General features: G+C 43.3%; 2 protein-coding genes across 2 annotated transcripts in view; both read left to right on the forward strand.

The window, feature by feature from the left end:
- Nucleotides 1–17,104, forward strand: part of LOC135502518 (uncharacterized) — a 476,607-nt gene that overhangs the window by 80,548 nt on the left and 378,955 nt on the right. The window lies entirely within an intron of this gene.
- LOC135502629 (uncharacterized) lies at nt 2,346–4,391 on the forward strand. Its single transcript, XM_064795579.1, has 5 exons — nt 2,346–2,761; nt 3,105–3,190; nt 3,402–3,512; nt 3,821–3,916; nt 4,188–4,391. Exons 1-5 carry the CDS (start codon nt 2,473–2,475, stop codon nt 4,389–4,391), a joined length of 786 nt encoding a protein of 261 aa, XP_064651649.1. The 5' UTR covers nt 2,346–2,472.

Below are 17,104 nucleotides of genomic sequence, written 5' to 3' on the forward strand. Positions count from 1 at the left end.
TATATTCTGCTCCGTCCGAGAAGTCAGCTGATGTTCCATCCTATGTAGCTGACCTTGAGGCTAAGTTTACCAAAGCTTACGCCATTGTCAGGAACAAGCTTAAGACTGTACAACGAGTACAGAAGCGACAGTACGAAACGTCATCTCCGAAATATCAAGCTCTGCAGCCAGGAAGTGCTGTGTGGTATTTTAACCCAAGGAGATGTTTCAAGGGGGATAGGCATCAGCCCTGGTTGGGTCCGTATAAGGTCAAGGAACTGCATGAAGACTTCACAGTGCTCCTACAGATCGATAAGGAAGGGACCACCATGCGGACACACGCGGATAAGTTACGTATTGCTCAGGATTCGGTAGTTGAGGGTTGGTAGTCTGCTTGCTGCAAGGGTTCACTCTGCTACTTTTCCTGGGGGTGATGCACGTTGGTGTGTGGTCAGTGTTCGATAACTGTGACCCTTGTAACACTGGTGTGTGAGTGATGGAGGTGATAAGGCTGTTTGTTTTATGAATGCGAGTGTGAATGTTTCTGTGTTTTTGTATCTTCCTGCTTGTACAGTATGGGTATGGATGTTACATTGACACGTTGTGTGTTCGTGTGCGTTGTGTGATTATCATAACTGAACAGTCCTGAACGCCTTGTGTCCTCTAACTATTTTTTCCAAGCGAAGTTGCTTGAAGGTCTTTGAGCATGTTGCTCCTATACTGTTCGTTGTAAATCTAGGACCTACTGCTTCGTTATGTTATTTGGTCAAACTATATTTCTTAGGCCTACCCACGTTATACCACCACCTGGATTTGTGTACTAGTAAGTGCCTAGTGTGTTCCTGGATAGCAGGTTGTGCTGATTACTTCAATAAGTTGCATTGGGACTAGTAGCTTTTTCTGAGTAGCCTGACTGGATCGTTACTGGCCAGCTCGCAGGGAAGGTTATTTGCAACTTGTGGACATTAGAGACAATGTTTAGAGGATTATATACTGGGGAGACTGACCGTTACTGGCCAGCTCTCAGTGAGGATTTCGTTTTGCTGTGCTAAGAGACACTTGCGGAGGATTCCATATATTCCCTATATGATGTCACGTGAATCGGACACTTTTGTTTTGTTTTCGACTTACTAAAAGTAAATATTGGGACTGTTTAGAATACCATGATATATTTGATGATACATTTGGACTGAATGAAGTTGTGGAGTGCCTTGTTACATTTTACTACCTCTGGACTTGAGGGTACTAGAAGTTACATTGCTATTTGGTACTTGGTCATGTTTCCAGTTTGTATCCTATGATACTACCACAGTGTGTAGGAAGTAGGCCTATGGGTCCTTTTTATGGCCAAGGTGTTGAGACGCTTTACTGTATTGGCAGGCGTGCTCTTCTTTTTGTAGCCTACGCGTATGTAATCTGCTCTTAGTCTATCCCTTTTGAGGATGAGTAACTATAGGGCTCCATTTTGCACTTCAGTTCTTGTGCTTTTAGTCTGGTGGGCTAAGTAATTTTCGCATTATGCACCAAGTGCACGTTTTTTTGTGTTTTATGTTAAGTGTCAGTCCATGATACCACCATGCAGAATCATGCAAATGGTGGCAAGGTGGGGGGTCAACAGATCTAGTTGTAATTTCTTGTACTATGAAGGCTGGTGGATTGGTTTCGAAAATAACCCCACAGTTTTGGGGTACGGCTGTTAACCATTTCCTACTCATTTTCCTTTTAAAAAAACATGCATTATCCCTCAAAATAGGCTAAGTCTTTTGTCAATTTTCGTGCATCAAACAGAATTATCACTAAACACCGCTTATTGAAATTGAAAGTACATGATCTGAACTACCTTTTCATGCCTTTTGTTTTGCCCCAGGTACATTTAATGACAGGTACAGTACGTCCCAAAAACAATGCAATCTCAAATTTCAGTAAAAAGGCAATTTTAACTCTCCTTTAGCTCCAACACTGCAGTTTTTTAGGTGATGCCACTTCCAGGTAAGGAAGTCAGAATGCTGTTTTTTAATTTGCAAAAGAAAAAAATCCGGCCGCCCTTACGGTTTTCCGGTGAGGGGGTCGAGTCGCGCCCTTCTCACTGGTGCCCATTTTTTGCCCATTCCCTCAGATAACTGACGAAATACACATGCTTTCCAAATAAAATTACATTTTTAGATGTTAGTGAACCCCCCTCTCCCTTGCCCCACCCACACACTCCCTCAAACAACCTAGAGGCCTTTATTACCTCTGTGGAGGCTTAGCGGTCTAGGCGGAAACGAACACCAGCAACGACAACAACAACAACAGTTACAGTTACAATGCATTGTGTACATGCACGTGTACATTGTGTGATAGTCTATTGAAATGGAACCTGAAAAATCACAGTTGAAATGTGGATTTGCTGTCATATCCAAGGATATCGAGTGTGGTACTGACGCTTCATACCCCAATGACAAGAGTGTGATCCCCTTGAAACAATGTAAGAAGGACGTGCACTCCCATTTGATGCGTTGGATGTCCTCCAGGAAAGCCAGTCAAGTCAAAAGTGAATGGGAGCTCATAGCACTTCGTGCTGGCGTGTTTGATATGAGTTCTCCAGTTCTGGACACCACAATATGCCCGAACCACCGATACAAGTTGAGTTTATCATGGAATCAGCAAAGGAGATGCCAGCACCCACTTCATCAACCCTCTAAAACAAGTCGGAAGCCCAGAAAAGATGGTGGTTCAGTTCATCGAGTGATGTCTCGGGAAATATACATCAAGTGGGGAGTTTTTGTCCCAGTTGGCTCAGGTAAGGGATCAGTCTCGAAATCACTGAAGTAGAAAAGAAGCAGTAGGCCTGTAATGATACCCACTCTGACTAAACCTAACTTTGGTGCAAAACCAACTGAGTGATAACGATTTACCACTTCACTTGTGTTCTTCCTAGAAAGTTGATTGGAGCCTTGGCTTTATGATCAGGAAGTCCCAGTTATGATTCCCTGCCAGTGCCACTGGAGGTGATGCTTCACTGCCGTACAAAATCAGCATGGCCGGTCGCATTATCAAAACAAGTCTATCATCATCATCATGTCCTCACACTATTATATTGCACATCATATTATCATTACCCCCATAATCTGGTGCCTTTTCAGCTCTGTGTAAAGGATGTGAGGCTAAACATCGAGTATCTGTGGCAAATGTAGAACCAGAAGTAGAACCAGCACCCATGGATACAGAGGTGAGTTGAATGAAAAAAAGGGGAGAAGATTCAGGGCAAGCCAAAGTGCATATTGGTTAATTCTGCCTGCAGCGACTGACTTACATGTAAGAAGGTCACTGATGAGAGAGGAGGGACTAAGCTGAAAACCTTGATGCCATTCTGGCTCCCATCTCCTTGGCAATGAGGGATTCTAAGCTAAACCTGATTCTCCATCAATATCTTTTTTCAGTCCGCTGTTGCCTCTTCCTCTGTTCAACCAGCCGACGCCTTAGAAAACCCAGCAGACGGGACAGAAGGGCAATCTCTCAAGTCAGATATACATGTAAATGTAGGCCATGAGGTAAGTGTTCAGTCATCGCATGGTTATTGAAGTTTTTTACTGCAAGCATTTCGAGCTGATTTGACTAGACCACCAAGTACTTTACAGGGTGGCCTGAAACTGAAAATTGGTTCGGTACACATCCCAATACTCACAGCCAGCCGAACGAAAAGCGGAAATCAACAAAAGATGATGCTGGTACGCAAGAGCAGTGAAAACCGGTGCAAAAAATGTCGATTTGTTCTATCTTTGTCCGCGAGAGGCGCTGCATTTCTGAGTTTGTTATATATCATACACATACTTGCCAAATACTATGCTGATATTTTCAGGGAGGAGTTGGAGATGTTCAGTATCCAATTAAGATTCAATCAGCAAGTGGTGGTGAAGGTGATGGATCTTCCTCTGAAACAGATTTGCTTATCAAGGTGAGATATGAACTTCTGAGAGCACAGTCTGATAGGGTGGTAAAATTATCCTTTCTGCTTCTAAAGTTTCGTGACCACTTTACGAGATGAGGTGTGTCACTTTTTACGTAATTGGTAAATGAACAGTATCAGAAGCTCTGTTAATGAGAACTTCATAGTGCATGACTGCCATTTGAAGACCTATGTTGCCTCTTTGCAGAGAGGCCACCCTCTATACAGCGGCCTTTCCAAAAAATATTATCTTATAAAATGTATTATCTGTTTTTTTCAGGGTCACCACTTTTTACCAGGGAATGGTGGCTCGAGCCCTAGCACAGAGACTACTAGTGGGAATAATGATGCTCGTGATATACTAGACATCACGTGGGCCCCAACCCCAGCGCCAAAGAATTTTGAGCTTGCCACGCTGAATAGGTTTCTGCAGCAGGGAGGATGTGCACCAGTAGAAGGCCAGCTCCAAACTGCAATTGGTTAAAAAATGATTTTATAGCGATATCTTGGGATAAATTTGAACTTTGGCTTTCAGTAAACAATTGTAAATGCCAAGATAGATTTTTAATGTCAGTATACTTAGTAGCGCTAATGTCAGTTTTGAACAACCAAGCCTGCTACTGGAAAGTGGGACTCTCTCCTGATACTATCCTGCACTTGGGCCTGACATGTAGTACCGTAAATGAGGTGTTACTAGTATTGGTCCCTCCCTAGTAGTGGTAAGTAGTGGTTTGGCTATTGTCTGCAAAATAGCCTTTTTGCTATGTATCATTATATTAGCTTGTAAATAAATCACCCATTTGTAAAAAAAAAAGTGTCCCTGCTTCTTAGGTGGCAGCACTGTCCTCTGCAGACAGGTACAAGTGTAGCATGTGGAAAGTTGTGATCTCTCCTAAGGGACTGGACAGTACCGTAACTCAGTTCATGAAAAACTTCTCCATTCCAGTACATGTATATGTACAATTTAGCCAATGCTAGAGCAACTCCAGGAGAACATTTCACCGCCAACCAAGGAGATAAAAACTTCCAATAGCAGTACTCTGACGGTGCAGCCAACTGCAGGGTTGTCCTCATCAAACAGTAATTACAGTATAGTAGGGGTGCCAAGGCCACCCAGTCCACAAAAACTGGGTCACGTCATGACATACTTTTGTTTCTAATATTTTTTTGTAGAGTGGATCATTCTGCATCAGATTCCAGAGGCCTGCTCGGGCAAATCCTCCGCGAAACTAATTTTTCAGCCTACTTTTGTATTTTCGGAGCAGTGGAAAATCGCCCCCAAATTTAGGGGTAGGGCAAATGTTATTGCATTTTTCAAAGGGTTCCACATAAATGTTTCCATCATATTTGGTATCTGTGGAAAGCTTATAAGGTGTGCTACATTTTGAGATCAATTGTTTTCTAATTGGGTCAATTTGGGGTCAGCTAGAGGTCAAAAGGTCATGGGCGGAAGGGGTAAGTCAAAATCCACGGCTCTCTAAACTCTATGCCATGCTGTGCCCAAGTGAGTTAGACTATTGGAGGCCAACTAATGCAGAATTCTAGAGCACTCCAGTGGGTAGTTTTTTGATACCTAACTAAGCAACAGGGGTAAAGGACTTATATTTTAACCCCCTTCAGTTTTGGGGCAAAATTTTGAAAATTGCTAAAAAATGAGCACCTTTCACTTATTAAACTTAATGGTGCAGTTATTGATCACATTCATTTTCTATTCACAATAATGAACACTGGCAACTTTAATTCTATCATTTTTCACTTTATTAGTAATTCTTGTCACAGTTTTTGCAAATTAAACCCCTTATGCCCTCTTCAGGTTCAAAGACTTGCCTAAGTCAAAATTGACGACAGAAAGATCATCTCACGATCAATAAAAACTTGATAGTGCATGATATAGTATATTTGTTTCATATGAAAGCAACAAATGGTTATGTATTTATACATGTATATGTATAGCAGAGTATTATATACCAGCAGGACATGAACTTCTATCATCATAGTGGAACCAAAGTTTACAGCAATGGCAGATAAGAACAGTTAGCCTTGTTCTAAGAGTCAAGATACTCCTGGTCAATTTCACTTGTAGGCCTATTGTCACAGTTGCGAGGGTCTCCACAGCACCTGCATGCAAGAGTGCAAGCGACTCTTGGTTGTGCTTTTCTACAAGGACAGTTAGACCTGCATCTTCCCTTCTGACAATTGCATTTCGTGCTCTGTAGAGCTTTTGTCATCAAGCAGGCCATGAGAGCGCCACCGTGAAGTGTTCTCCCAAAGTCAGTCGCAGTGGGAAGCATTGGTGATGCAAAGGAAGCCCTTTTCCAAACCAAAGCCTGGTAAAAAGCCCTCCTCAGATGCAAGTTGAATGCGTCACTCGTTGGTGGCAATGACCTTATGTCTGACTTCTTCGTTTGAAAGAGGTGGCAGCGCAGTTCATCAATTGACCCAGAGAAGTTCTTCTTTCCATACAGGGCACAGATAAACTTCCGCGAGGCCTCTTGTACATTATCACTGATTTCAATCCCAGATTCAGGCATCCCAAATTGGGCAAGTGGTTTCAAACTCTCGTTGCATTCTAGAGTAACTTTCAAGGCGCGTTTCTTTCCACATCTAAAGATGTAGCTTACACTGTCACAACCAGTCATTGCATACGTGGTGAGCATAGTCGAAGTGGTAAGATCTGTGTAGTTAGTTGCGAGAAACACTGAAATCCAGTGACATGGTATGTAAGTATCATCTTGCTTTCTAAACCATAGTTCGGTGAGACCATCAATTCTGGAAACATGGTAAATGGCTAACAACAGCACATCAGTGTCAGTTGCTGAGATGATTGCTCTCTTGCACCCTTCATTCTGAGCCGAGTAGGCAATATGTGCGAATAACCTTGTGTCTGCCTCCTCGTGTTCATCACATACCAAGTCCTCAAGTTCTGTGGCACCTGCATTGGACACTTTCATAGCTGCTCCCTGAGACAGGCCTCCAAGAATAAGAGTACAGCCGCTGGGAATTTGCTGCCAATTGTCCGACCATGCCTTGCAGAGATATTCTTCAAGATTCTGTTTGTTCTGCTGGTTTGACACGAATATCTTCCAGTTTGGAAGCTTCAGATTATCATGCGGAATGTATATTTTGGAACTTTGAGCCTTTTTCTGCCTGCGTAACCTCTCTTCCATTTTCAAACTCTTCGTCGCGTCCATGTCATACCTATCACCTACTCTATGCACTACTTCACAGTCTTTCGGTTTGATCATCATAATTTTATGAAGGTACTTGTTTGACAGCTCAAGAAAGGTTGTGCTGCCGCAGTCCTGGTACCGTTGGATGAATGCCATAAGATCAACAAAAAAAACTGTCTTCATCGAAGCTCCTGGCTCTGGTTCACTTCGTTCCTTCCATTCATCAGCCATTGCTGTCTTTAGCATCGTGGAATAGTCAGCCTTGTTCCCCTTTCTCATCGCAAAACCAGTGGGATGCTCCGCGAGAATGTTCCTTACTTTATCACGCAACTGACACAAGAATTAAACACTAGGCCTACAGTCACTCAAGAGCTTCGGTTCAATATCAGTCAAAAGCATTTCAAAAGCACTAGTTTCTTCATTTGTTGATTCTGAACTTTGACAGTTTTTCTGTGAGGAGACTGGTCTACGTTTCAGCATGTAGGAGCTCAAGCAACCTTTATGGTAACGAAAGTTGTCAGCAATCAAATCACCACAATCATCTCCATGACCCTGGATCTTGTTCAGCATTTGTTCGTCATCAAGTTCTTTTGCTTTGCAGTAAATTATTCTCTGTCTGTTTTCTGTAGCAATGAGGATCAGTATTCGATCATCCTTTTTCCCCCTGACCTTTTCACACACGAAACACACCTTTTTGAAATCAAAACTGCGGGAGCAAGATCTCGTACTCGTAGCCAACACCCTTGTTGATGATTTTGATTCTTGCTGTTGGTCATCCTTGGTACGCATCTTTTGTTCGACAGTCTTTTTATTTGTATATTTATTCCGGCAGACACTGTGGCATTTTGGTGTCTTTTTGAGGAACTCCTCCTTGCAGTTGACATCGGTAAACAAACGACAAGCGATATTGTCATTGCGATTGTTAACCGCGTGCGACAATGCATCATAACCTCTCTCTGTAAGATGTTGCAGGGACTCGGATTTTCCCTTCTTCTGACATATTATGCATTTCGAATAGTCTGTTGATGGAGATGCTGGAGTCCCCTTTCTCTTCTTCTCAACGGGTAGTTTAGTCAGCGCTGACATCTGGTCTGCTGGGGTCTGCTTTCATACACTACACCTGATAAAAAGAGAGAGCAAAGTGAGTACGATGTGTAATTTTCACTGCTTCTAAGTTACAAGTAGCCTTATTATCCCCTTCGACTCCTGGTGACCGCCCATTTGGGCTTCCGTACTTTGAGTTTATGTATATGTACCAGCGGCAGGGCCTATGTCCTAGCCTAGGAAACAAAACGAAACTTACCAAAAGTCGACCACATTCTTGCCTCTTTCACATTATTGAGATACGATTTCTGTGAAACAGATGGAGACACATCCGTACAGGCCTAGCTATGTATGGATGTAACCTGTAGAGTAGCATAGTAGCATAGAGTAGCATCATGACCTGAGGCCATAATGATGCATGGGGGATATAGCAGTCACTTAGTTTACAAGAAGTAGCAATCAATTCTCACTCTTCTTCTCTTTTTTTTCATGTATGGTAGCCCGGAAGGATTCAGGAGAAGTCATATTCCAAGCATACATATCGGGCCTTATAAGGGGATAAAAACTTGCAAGTAATATCACTAGAATCGAGAGAAAAGCAAGAAATGATGGAGATAAAGTTGCCACAATTCATTTTAAAAAATAAAACATGAATGCAAACAATAAATGGATACTAAGTTTAAATAGTGAAAAATTGCTCATTTTTTAGCAATTTTCAAAATTTTGCCCCACAACTGAAGGGGTTAATATTAAGGTCCTCTACCCCTGTTGCTTAGTTAGGTTTAAAAAAACTACCCACTGGAGTGCTCTAGAATTCTGCATTAGTTGGCCTCCAATAGTCTAACTACCTTGGGCACAGCATGGCATAGAAGTTAGAGAGCCGTGGATTTTGACTTACCCCTTCCGCCCATGACCTTTTGACCTCTAGCTGACCCCAAATTGACCCAATGAGAAAACAATTGATCTCAAAATGTAGCACACCTTATAAGCTTTCCACAGATACCAAATATGATGGAAACATTTATGTGGAACCCTTTGAAAAATGCAATATTATTTGCCCTACCCCTAAATTTGGGGGCGATTTTCCACTGCTCCGAAAATACAAAAGTAGGCTGAAAAATTAGTTTCGCGGATGATTTGCCCGAGCAGGCCTCTGGAATCTGATGCAGAATGATCCACTCTACAAAAAAATATTAGAAACAAAAGTATGTCATGACGTGACCCAGTTGCTCCTGTTTTATGCACATTTCTGAGGTCTGGCACCCCTACTAGTAGGAACTGCACCTTTGGTCAATTGGCTCCTTAGCAATGGAAGGTGTTACTAGTATGTGAAATGAGCACTTCTGCAAGGTTCTTAGGAACAGGATCATCCCTGCATGGGTTGATAAAGATGTATTAGTAGGTCATACCACATGCCCTTCAGGTGCCTTAGCCATGGGGGGGGGGGGGGGGGGGGGGGTCCAACCCTTACAACATGCTCTGGCAGCATGACACAGGCTAATGAATGGGTCAACATTAGCATCCTCACCAACAGGGGGGTTTCTTTAGGTTTTCGGACTGTAAGAAGGCCTACATGTAGCTTATTCAATTACGTTGCCATCAGGTAGGCCAAGGCCGAAATGTTATTTGAAATTCAAATCAGCATTTCAGGACCTATGGGGCCCAATTCCCCAAAGGGCTTTCATCAAGGGCAAATTTGTAGTGATGAGCTTGTTCTTTTTTGGGGGGAAAAATGCAAGTGGAGTTATTTACCGGTAGGCCTACTTAAAATAGGTTAGTAGGCCTAGGCATGGGGGGGGGGGGGTGATCATGGTGGTTGACAGTAACTACTAATCCTCATGGCCAGCACCAAGCATAAATTATGTGTTCATTATGCATTTATTTTATAATTCATCAAGTGTACAAAAGGTGGCAGCACTAGCCAATGAGTGTCATTTTGGTGGAAAATAGCACGTTTTCCTTGGTTTATCCTGGGAAAACAGTAAAAGCGGCCGGAAATTTTATTTCTGATTTTGAAAGTAGGTATCATTACCTTTATCATGTGCAAGCCACAGCATTCAAAGACCTGCAGTGTTGGAGATATGAGCGTCGATAGAGAGCTCTTCCTAAGCACTGCCCCTAGGTATGCATAATTACTAGGCCTAGCACGACCAAAGTATGAAGTGTTACTCAATGACCTGTTGCAGAATGGAAGATCTCCTCAAATACTTCCATCATACAAAGGGGGAAAATCCAGCTATTTTTTTTAGTCTCTGCAGGAGTGCCCAACATTGACCCAAAAATACACAAAAAATAGGGGGAAAAAAGCTAAAACAAGCCCCCTAACTAGGCCTGCCCCCAACTCGGTTGCTAGTGATTTTTGAGAGTCATCAATTGCTGTGTAATGATGTCTTAGTGGAAGGATCTTGCATACCTAATCTCGTTAAAAACGGTTGACCCCCACCTTGCCACCCTCTGCATGGTGGTATCATGGACTGACACTTAACTTGTGTAACTGATTTTTGTGTAAATTTTAGGTTGGTACCGTCTATGACTAGGCATTTTTATCCAACTGTTCTTGTGTTCATAGATGTCATAGGGCTAAATTTTGCCTCACCTGAAAGTTGGACTACTCACTAGTTTCATTTAGTCATTGTACCTGTTTGGAATGTAAAATGTGTCTTTGGAGCATTATGTGCGATGCCAGAACTGCATACTAGGATGCTTCGTGTCAAGGTGACCAAGTGCGCTGCACTTTTCTCTTGGTTATATTTGTATTAGAGAAGTGTTTTTGACAGCATTTCACTTGCGGAGTTGCAGTACGATTTTGTATTATTAAGACAATAGTAATTTTCTTGACTAGTTTTCATTATGATTCATGTTTGTTCATACTGTTTTGATGTGGACAGTCACAGGTTTTTGCCAGCGATTGGCAAAGGTTTACATATTGCAACGGTAGCTTGTTAACTGTTGGGGTTTTTCTTATGATGTTGTCAGTGGAGTTCTATTCCTAACCTACATTGTACATGTACCTTTTCCCTTCATTTATAATTGGTTATAGCTGATCTCTGTTTGAATGTACAGCAGCTTAAGCACCTGCTGGGGTGAATGGCTTGTGAATCTCTGTGTGAATGTGTGTGTGATTTGTAATGAGATCTGGTTTAATTTGAGATTTTTGGGTATGGTTTTCCATCTTGTCACCATACATGTATGGAGTTTTGTCATTCTAATGATTATGATACTTTCTTTTTTGGGGTATTGATGGGGTTGGTGCGGTTGCCGTGCTGGGACAGGCGTGTGGGATCGTTACTCACATAGTCGGTCCTGTCATTGCACCCATGCTGCTCCATCTATGCCATCACTTGGGACTCCTCTTGATTATTGGAACTCTACCTGACGATAATTTGGGTGTTTTGGTGTTGTGAGGGTAAGGTTTGGATGTTTCATCCATCATCCTCACTCATTTTTTTGTCACGTTTTGTGACTGGCGACCTTCATGTATATTATTTTCTGTATTTTGATAGGGTTTTTTGTATTTTGAATGTTTTGGCGTATGGCGGGAGCTATCATACGCTCGGGAGGGGGGTGATGTATGGTATCACCCTGTATGATCCCCTTCCCGCGCAATCCCGGAGACACCGGACGATAGCGCCGCCACGGCCAGATGCCGAACTTCGCTGTAATGGCTTGATGTACACACGTTCGAGTTGATGAGAAACATGGAATAAAAGTGATAGCCAACATCATATCTGAGTCTGATTTATCCCTACACGTAACGGCAGATATCATTCAGGCCGTATGTTCCACAAATTCTGTTGTGGTGTTGTCTTCCCCGGGGCCGGGGGCCATCGGAACCAATTTGGAGAAAAACACCCGCAGTTCGACGTGATATTTAAAGGCTTGGGACCCGGATCCCTTCGAAACTAGTATCTTCTTGAGTTGATTTACTATTAACGGGTGCGCTTCTTTCGTTAAAAACATTTGCAAATCATGCTGTAATCGCACCGGGGGCCCGTAAACATACTTTTGGGCCGTCCGACCCTTTGGGCCAAAAATGTTCTCCAGACGAAACATGATACCTCTCGCCTCCCGTGTCCCTTTCTCGCGCGCCTATTCACAAGACTGTTTTGAGGATGATAATTTCGAGTTGAAAAACTGCCGTTTTAACGTTGACAGCGCCCTCATTACACTGACTAGCTACTAGTAATTCCGCCTACTATAAACAGAATTCAACTTAATGTTTTCTCCTCAAAATTAGTTGTCGGCTCGCCTGCGTCTGAAGTGGAGCGTGCAAAGTACCTTCCCCCACTGAAATTTGACCGGTTCACCTGTCTCGTGGCGTATTTCCAAATCGATTTCATTGAAAAACGACCCATTCAGTGGAAGGTATCGCGGCCGCACGAAAGCGTGGCTCAGTTGCTTTCCTCGATTCCGCGGATCCACGGGCACGCTCCGCAAAAGCGGGGTGTATACATCACCCACGGGTGTTGATTTGACGATGGATGAGTAGATGAACAGGTTGTACGCATTGAATTCCAAGTTTGGCTTGCGGTCTCCCTTGATCAAGTATCGCTTCGCCTGGTTGAGCGGCAGATTATCGGTGACCAAGCGGGCCGGGCTCACCGGAGCCTCGTCCGTCGAAGGACTCGCTGCCGCCCCTTGTATTTGCCCTTGTCCTTCGGTCGAGGGTGCGTCCTTTGTCCGCCTAGCGGTAGTTCCTTTGCTACGTTTAGAACGCGACGGTCGTTGCGTTCGCCGTTTGCCCCCAACCACCAATTTGTCTTCGGCAAAGGGTCCCTTGGTCGTGGCCACCGTTCCTTCGCTAAAAAAAAATTTGGTTCGAGAAAAACCCAACGCTTCGGCTAAATGAGTAGATATTTCTACGGCCTCGCCCTCGAATAGAATTAGCTGCACGAACCCGGTTGCTGTCATGCGGAATTTTCCGGCCCATATTCTATTCGGTAAGTTCTCAAGGCGGGGTCGCCTCTCGTTTAAGCCTTGAATTAAATCTTCTACGGTTCCGTAATCCTGCACGGGTAGCCCGGCCGGGAGACAGGCTGTCAATGTCGTCGCCGGTATAAGCGGTTGTCTTATGTCCGCTACGGCAACCTTGTATTCGCAACGTTGAGCGGGAAATGGCACTGTCCAGCTGTGCGGGAATGTAATTTCCACCAATGCAACTTCGACTTCGCCCGGGATTAAGCTGACATCTATGGGCTTCGGCAGCCGAACAACAAACTTGTTGGCTTTATTCTGAGGGAATCCAGCCGCTACCGGTGTATTTGATGGCAAGACCACAAAGCCTACATTAGTGACATTATGCGGGTCGTTTCTGGCGGCCATAATATTTCTTGTTTAATTTTCCGAGATGCGACTCTCAAAAGACGGCAAGTCGCTGTATTCACAAAGGGCTTTTTGTTGTTGTTGCGCCCTTGACGCTGCAACGTTGCTATAGTTCACCCGGCGAAAATGATGTGTCCCTGACTGGGCACTATCAAAATAATATATATTAAATACAACTGTTGTTCAGTTCTGATGAAGATAAAAATGTTCATAATACGATTCGACACCACCCCGGGATTCGACACCCCGGCTGTGAGCAAACCGAAGAATCGAATAGATTACGGGGCTTTTAAAATTATTCTAGACAATATTATTATTCTTTATTCGATCTACTACGAAAAAGGTTCTATCAACGCTTATACAATAATTTCAAACTAGAAAATGATGTGTCCCTGACTGGGCACTATCAAATTATTATATATTAAATACAACTGTTGTTCAGTTCTGATGAAGATAAAAATGTTCATAATACGATTCTACACCACCCCGGGATTCGACACCACCACCCCGGCTGTGAGCAAACCGAAGAATCAAATAGATTACGGGGCTTTTAAAATTATTCTAGACAATATTATTCTTCTCTATTCGATCTACTACGAAAAAGGTTCTATCAACGCTTATACAATAATTTCAAACTAACTACTTCAAAGGGCCGGGCTCACATTGGTTAAGAACCAAGCTTTCGTTTTTCCCGCCGCTGGACCCAACCCGGTGTGTCCAGATGTCCTTCAGGGCATCGAACGTGGCAGCGTCTAGCTCGCATTCTCCTTCCTGTCGCCTATCTTTCGAGAAAGCTGCGTTTGAAAAACCTGCTCGCAGATTGCGAATACAAGGACTATTGGGCGCGCAAGCTGAACATAAATGTCCGAAGGGACATCTCCTGAAGACATCCGATAACTTTTTGGGGGTAGATAGTCCGCAGCAACAGTCTATATCCACTGATTTAGACATTATTTCAATGGGTGATTTGTAAAGTCAAACTGCGGTCATGCCGGCTCTGGATAAAACGTAAAGCGTCTTGAGGTATGCGGGGATGAGGTTTGCCTCGAGCAAATCAAACTCAACGAATTCTTTAGACTGTAGTTCTTGCTTAATATTCTTCAAGATCTCCGCGAAGGGGGGATGAAGTTCAAGTTCGAATTTTCTATATTGAGTAAATGCAAATTCAAATAAATTGTCATCGTATTCTGCCCCCTTTGCTAAAGCAAGCTCACAATTGAAAATGAACAGATCTCTGGCATTGACTTTTGTCGGCAGAACGAAAACGCGCCACTTGGGGGGGTGAAGTTGTCCACATCCAGGCACCAGCAGCTGAGCACAGGAGGAGGGATCGGCGTCCGCTTTTAAAAATAACACCATGTCTTTCTCCTGGACGAGAATCGAATTAAAAGGGTATAGACATAGACGTATAGATGTTCCGAGTGACAATTGAAGGAAGGGTCTTTGTAGTCATCAGATTCACACTAGTATATAGACATCGATTGGGAATACACTTTTCTTCTTTCGAATGTCGACATCAAAACCCTGTCGAACCGAATCCCTTAGCGGTCCTTTCGGTTGGCTCTAGATCTTGAGCGCGTTCCCAGAGTAAATACAACTGTTGTTCAGTTCTGATGAAGATAAAAATGTTCATAATACGATTCTACACCACCCCGGGATTCGACACCACCATCCCGGCTGTGAGCAAACCGAAGAATCGAATAGATTACGGGGCTTTTAAAATTATTCTAGACAATATTATTCTTCTCTATTCGATCTACTACAAAAAGGTTCTATCAACGCTTATACAATAATTTCAAACTAGAAAATGATGTGTCCCTGAATGGACACTATCAAATTATTATATATAAAATACAACTGTTGTTCAGTTCTGATGAAGATAAAAATGTTCATAATACGATTCTACACCACCCCTGTGAGCAAACCGAAGAATCGAATAGATTACGGGGCTTTCAAATAAAATTTTAAATAATTTGACTAACTAACTACTTCAAAGGGGGGCCGGAATCAACTTATGTACTAAAAAATCTCTGAGATAGAGAGGCAACCCCAGCTGTTCCGCAGCGCTGGTGGATAGCAGCTGATCAGCAGGATGCAACTGCTGCAGTCGATTCCTGATGGAGAATCGAGCGAGCCGGAGAAGACTTGGGGGCGACTCGCTACGATTCTTCACCAGGCGCTTCAAGCTAAACAGCGCTGCGAAAAACTCACTGGGTAGCCTCTCAAAACAAATTTTGAGTAAATTTTGGATAGATAAAGCAGATTCTTTATCTATCGAAAGCATAAAATCGCCAAATTTCAAGAGCCGAAAAATCATGCTTTCTCGTATTTTCATCGGTTGCCTACACCATCTATGAATCAAATTGAACACGGCAGAGGCGGTTTCCGAGAGAAAATATTCTTGAAAATCCGTGTCGGGGAGGAGGATAAATTCCAACCCCCCGATTAGGACAGATGATTCGGGATCCGTCCCGTAGTCCAGTAGGATGTTAAAGGTCTCGGGACCCCCAAACAGAATCGCCTGCAGGAGAATACTTTTTCTCGAATACACAGAAAAAAATGCGGGATAAACGGCCGTAGCGTTGAAATTGAGGTCGATTTGCGCCTCCCGCACTCTACGACAAAATAAAACTATCAACTCGTCCAGCCCCCCTCCTCCCGAAACGAGGTCAAATAAAATGGCAGCGCCGTGTCCTCGCGGGGCCAGGGAATCGTGGATAGACTCCTCGTCGAGAAGATACTCCACGTATTCCCTGCGCCGGAAAGAAATGGCGCTCCACAAGGCTTCCGCTTTTGTAGTCTCCTCTCCAAACCAATTGTTAGCGGAGTCTTCCGCCCTGCGCATCTCCAACTCACTAACAGATGACTTTTCGTTAAAGAGTGCGCAGTGGAACATCTTGCTGCAAAAATAAGAGAGACAGTTTTAGCTTCGAGCAGACGATAAACGGCTAAAGCTAACAGTATGATTGTATGGGTGTACCGCGTACATAATGTATATACCTTATTTTTAAAGCGCCCTTTTCAGAAGAATGATTCAAAGGCGCTTTACCACTGAGAAGAAGTTATCAATTTGAAAATGCTCTCGGAAAAGCTGACGCTTAACCCGCCTTTTTAAAGAGAGACAAATTGTCCAATCGACGTATGACTGCAGGCAGGCTATTCCACAATACAGCGCCACCGCCGCCGCCGCCGCCGCGTGACCAAAGTGTTTCTCGTCGTACCGGATTCGCGTCTTTGGAGGGAATAAGCTGGGTGACTCTTGATGCAGAGCGTAAACCTCTGTTAATTTACTTAATTTAACAGGATTCCTACAATCAGACTTTTGCTTCCTGGCAGCAAGACGCATCCTCATATGACTATTTACTACTATAGTTCCGTACTAAACAACATCCAACGCGGGTCATCTCTTGTAGAGCAAAAACTATAACAACCCGGTTCTCATGCAAAAAAAAATGAACCACAACTATCAAATAAATGGGAGGAGTATTTCGTTCTTATTCATTTATTGAACGTACCAAGCAAATTCCCATTAGCAAATGGGAGGTCCGCTGAAAAAATCTAACATTTAGTGAAGTTTCATGTAGGCCTAATATACGTGAGCGCCTCATTTAAAGTTTTCCTCCACAAACTGTGGAATCTTATAGTTTAATGTTTTGGCCGC

Source organism: Lineus longissimus, chromosome 18 (assembly GCF_910592395.1).
Source record: "Lineus longissimus chromosome 18, tnLinLong1.2, whole genome shotgun sequence".
In the NCBI taxonomy this organism is placed as follows: Eukaryota; Metazoa; Nemertea; class Pilidiophora; order Heteronemertea; family Lineidae; genus Lineus; species Lineus longissimus.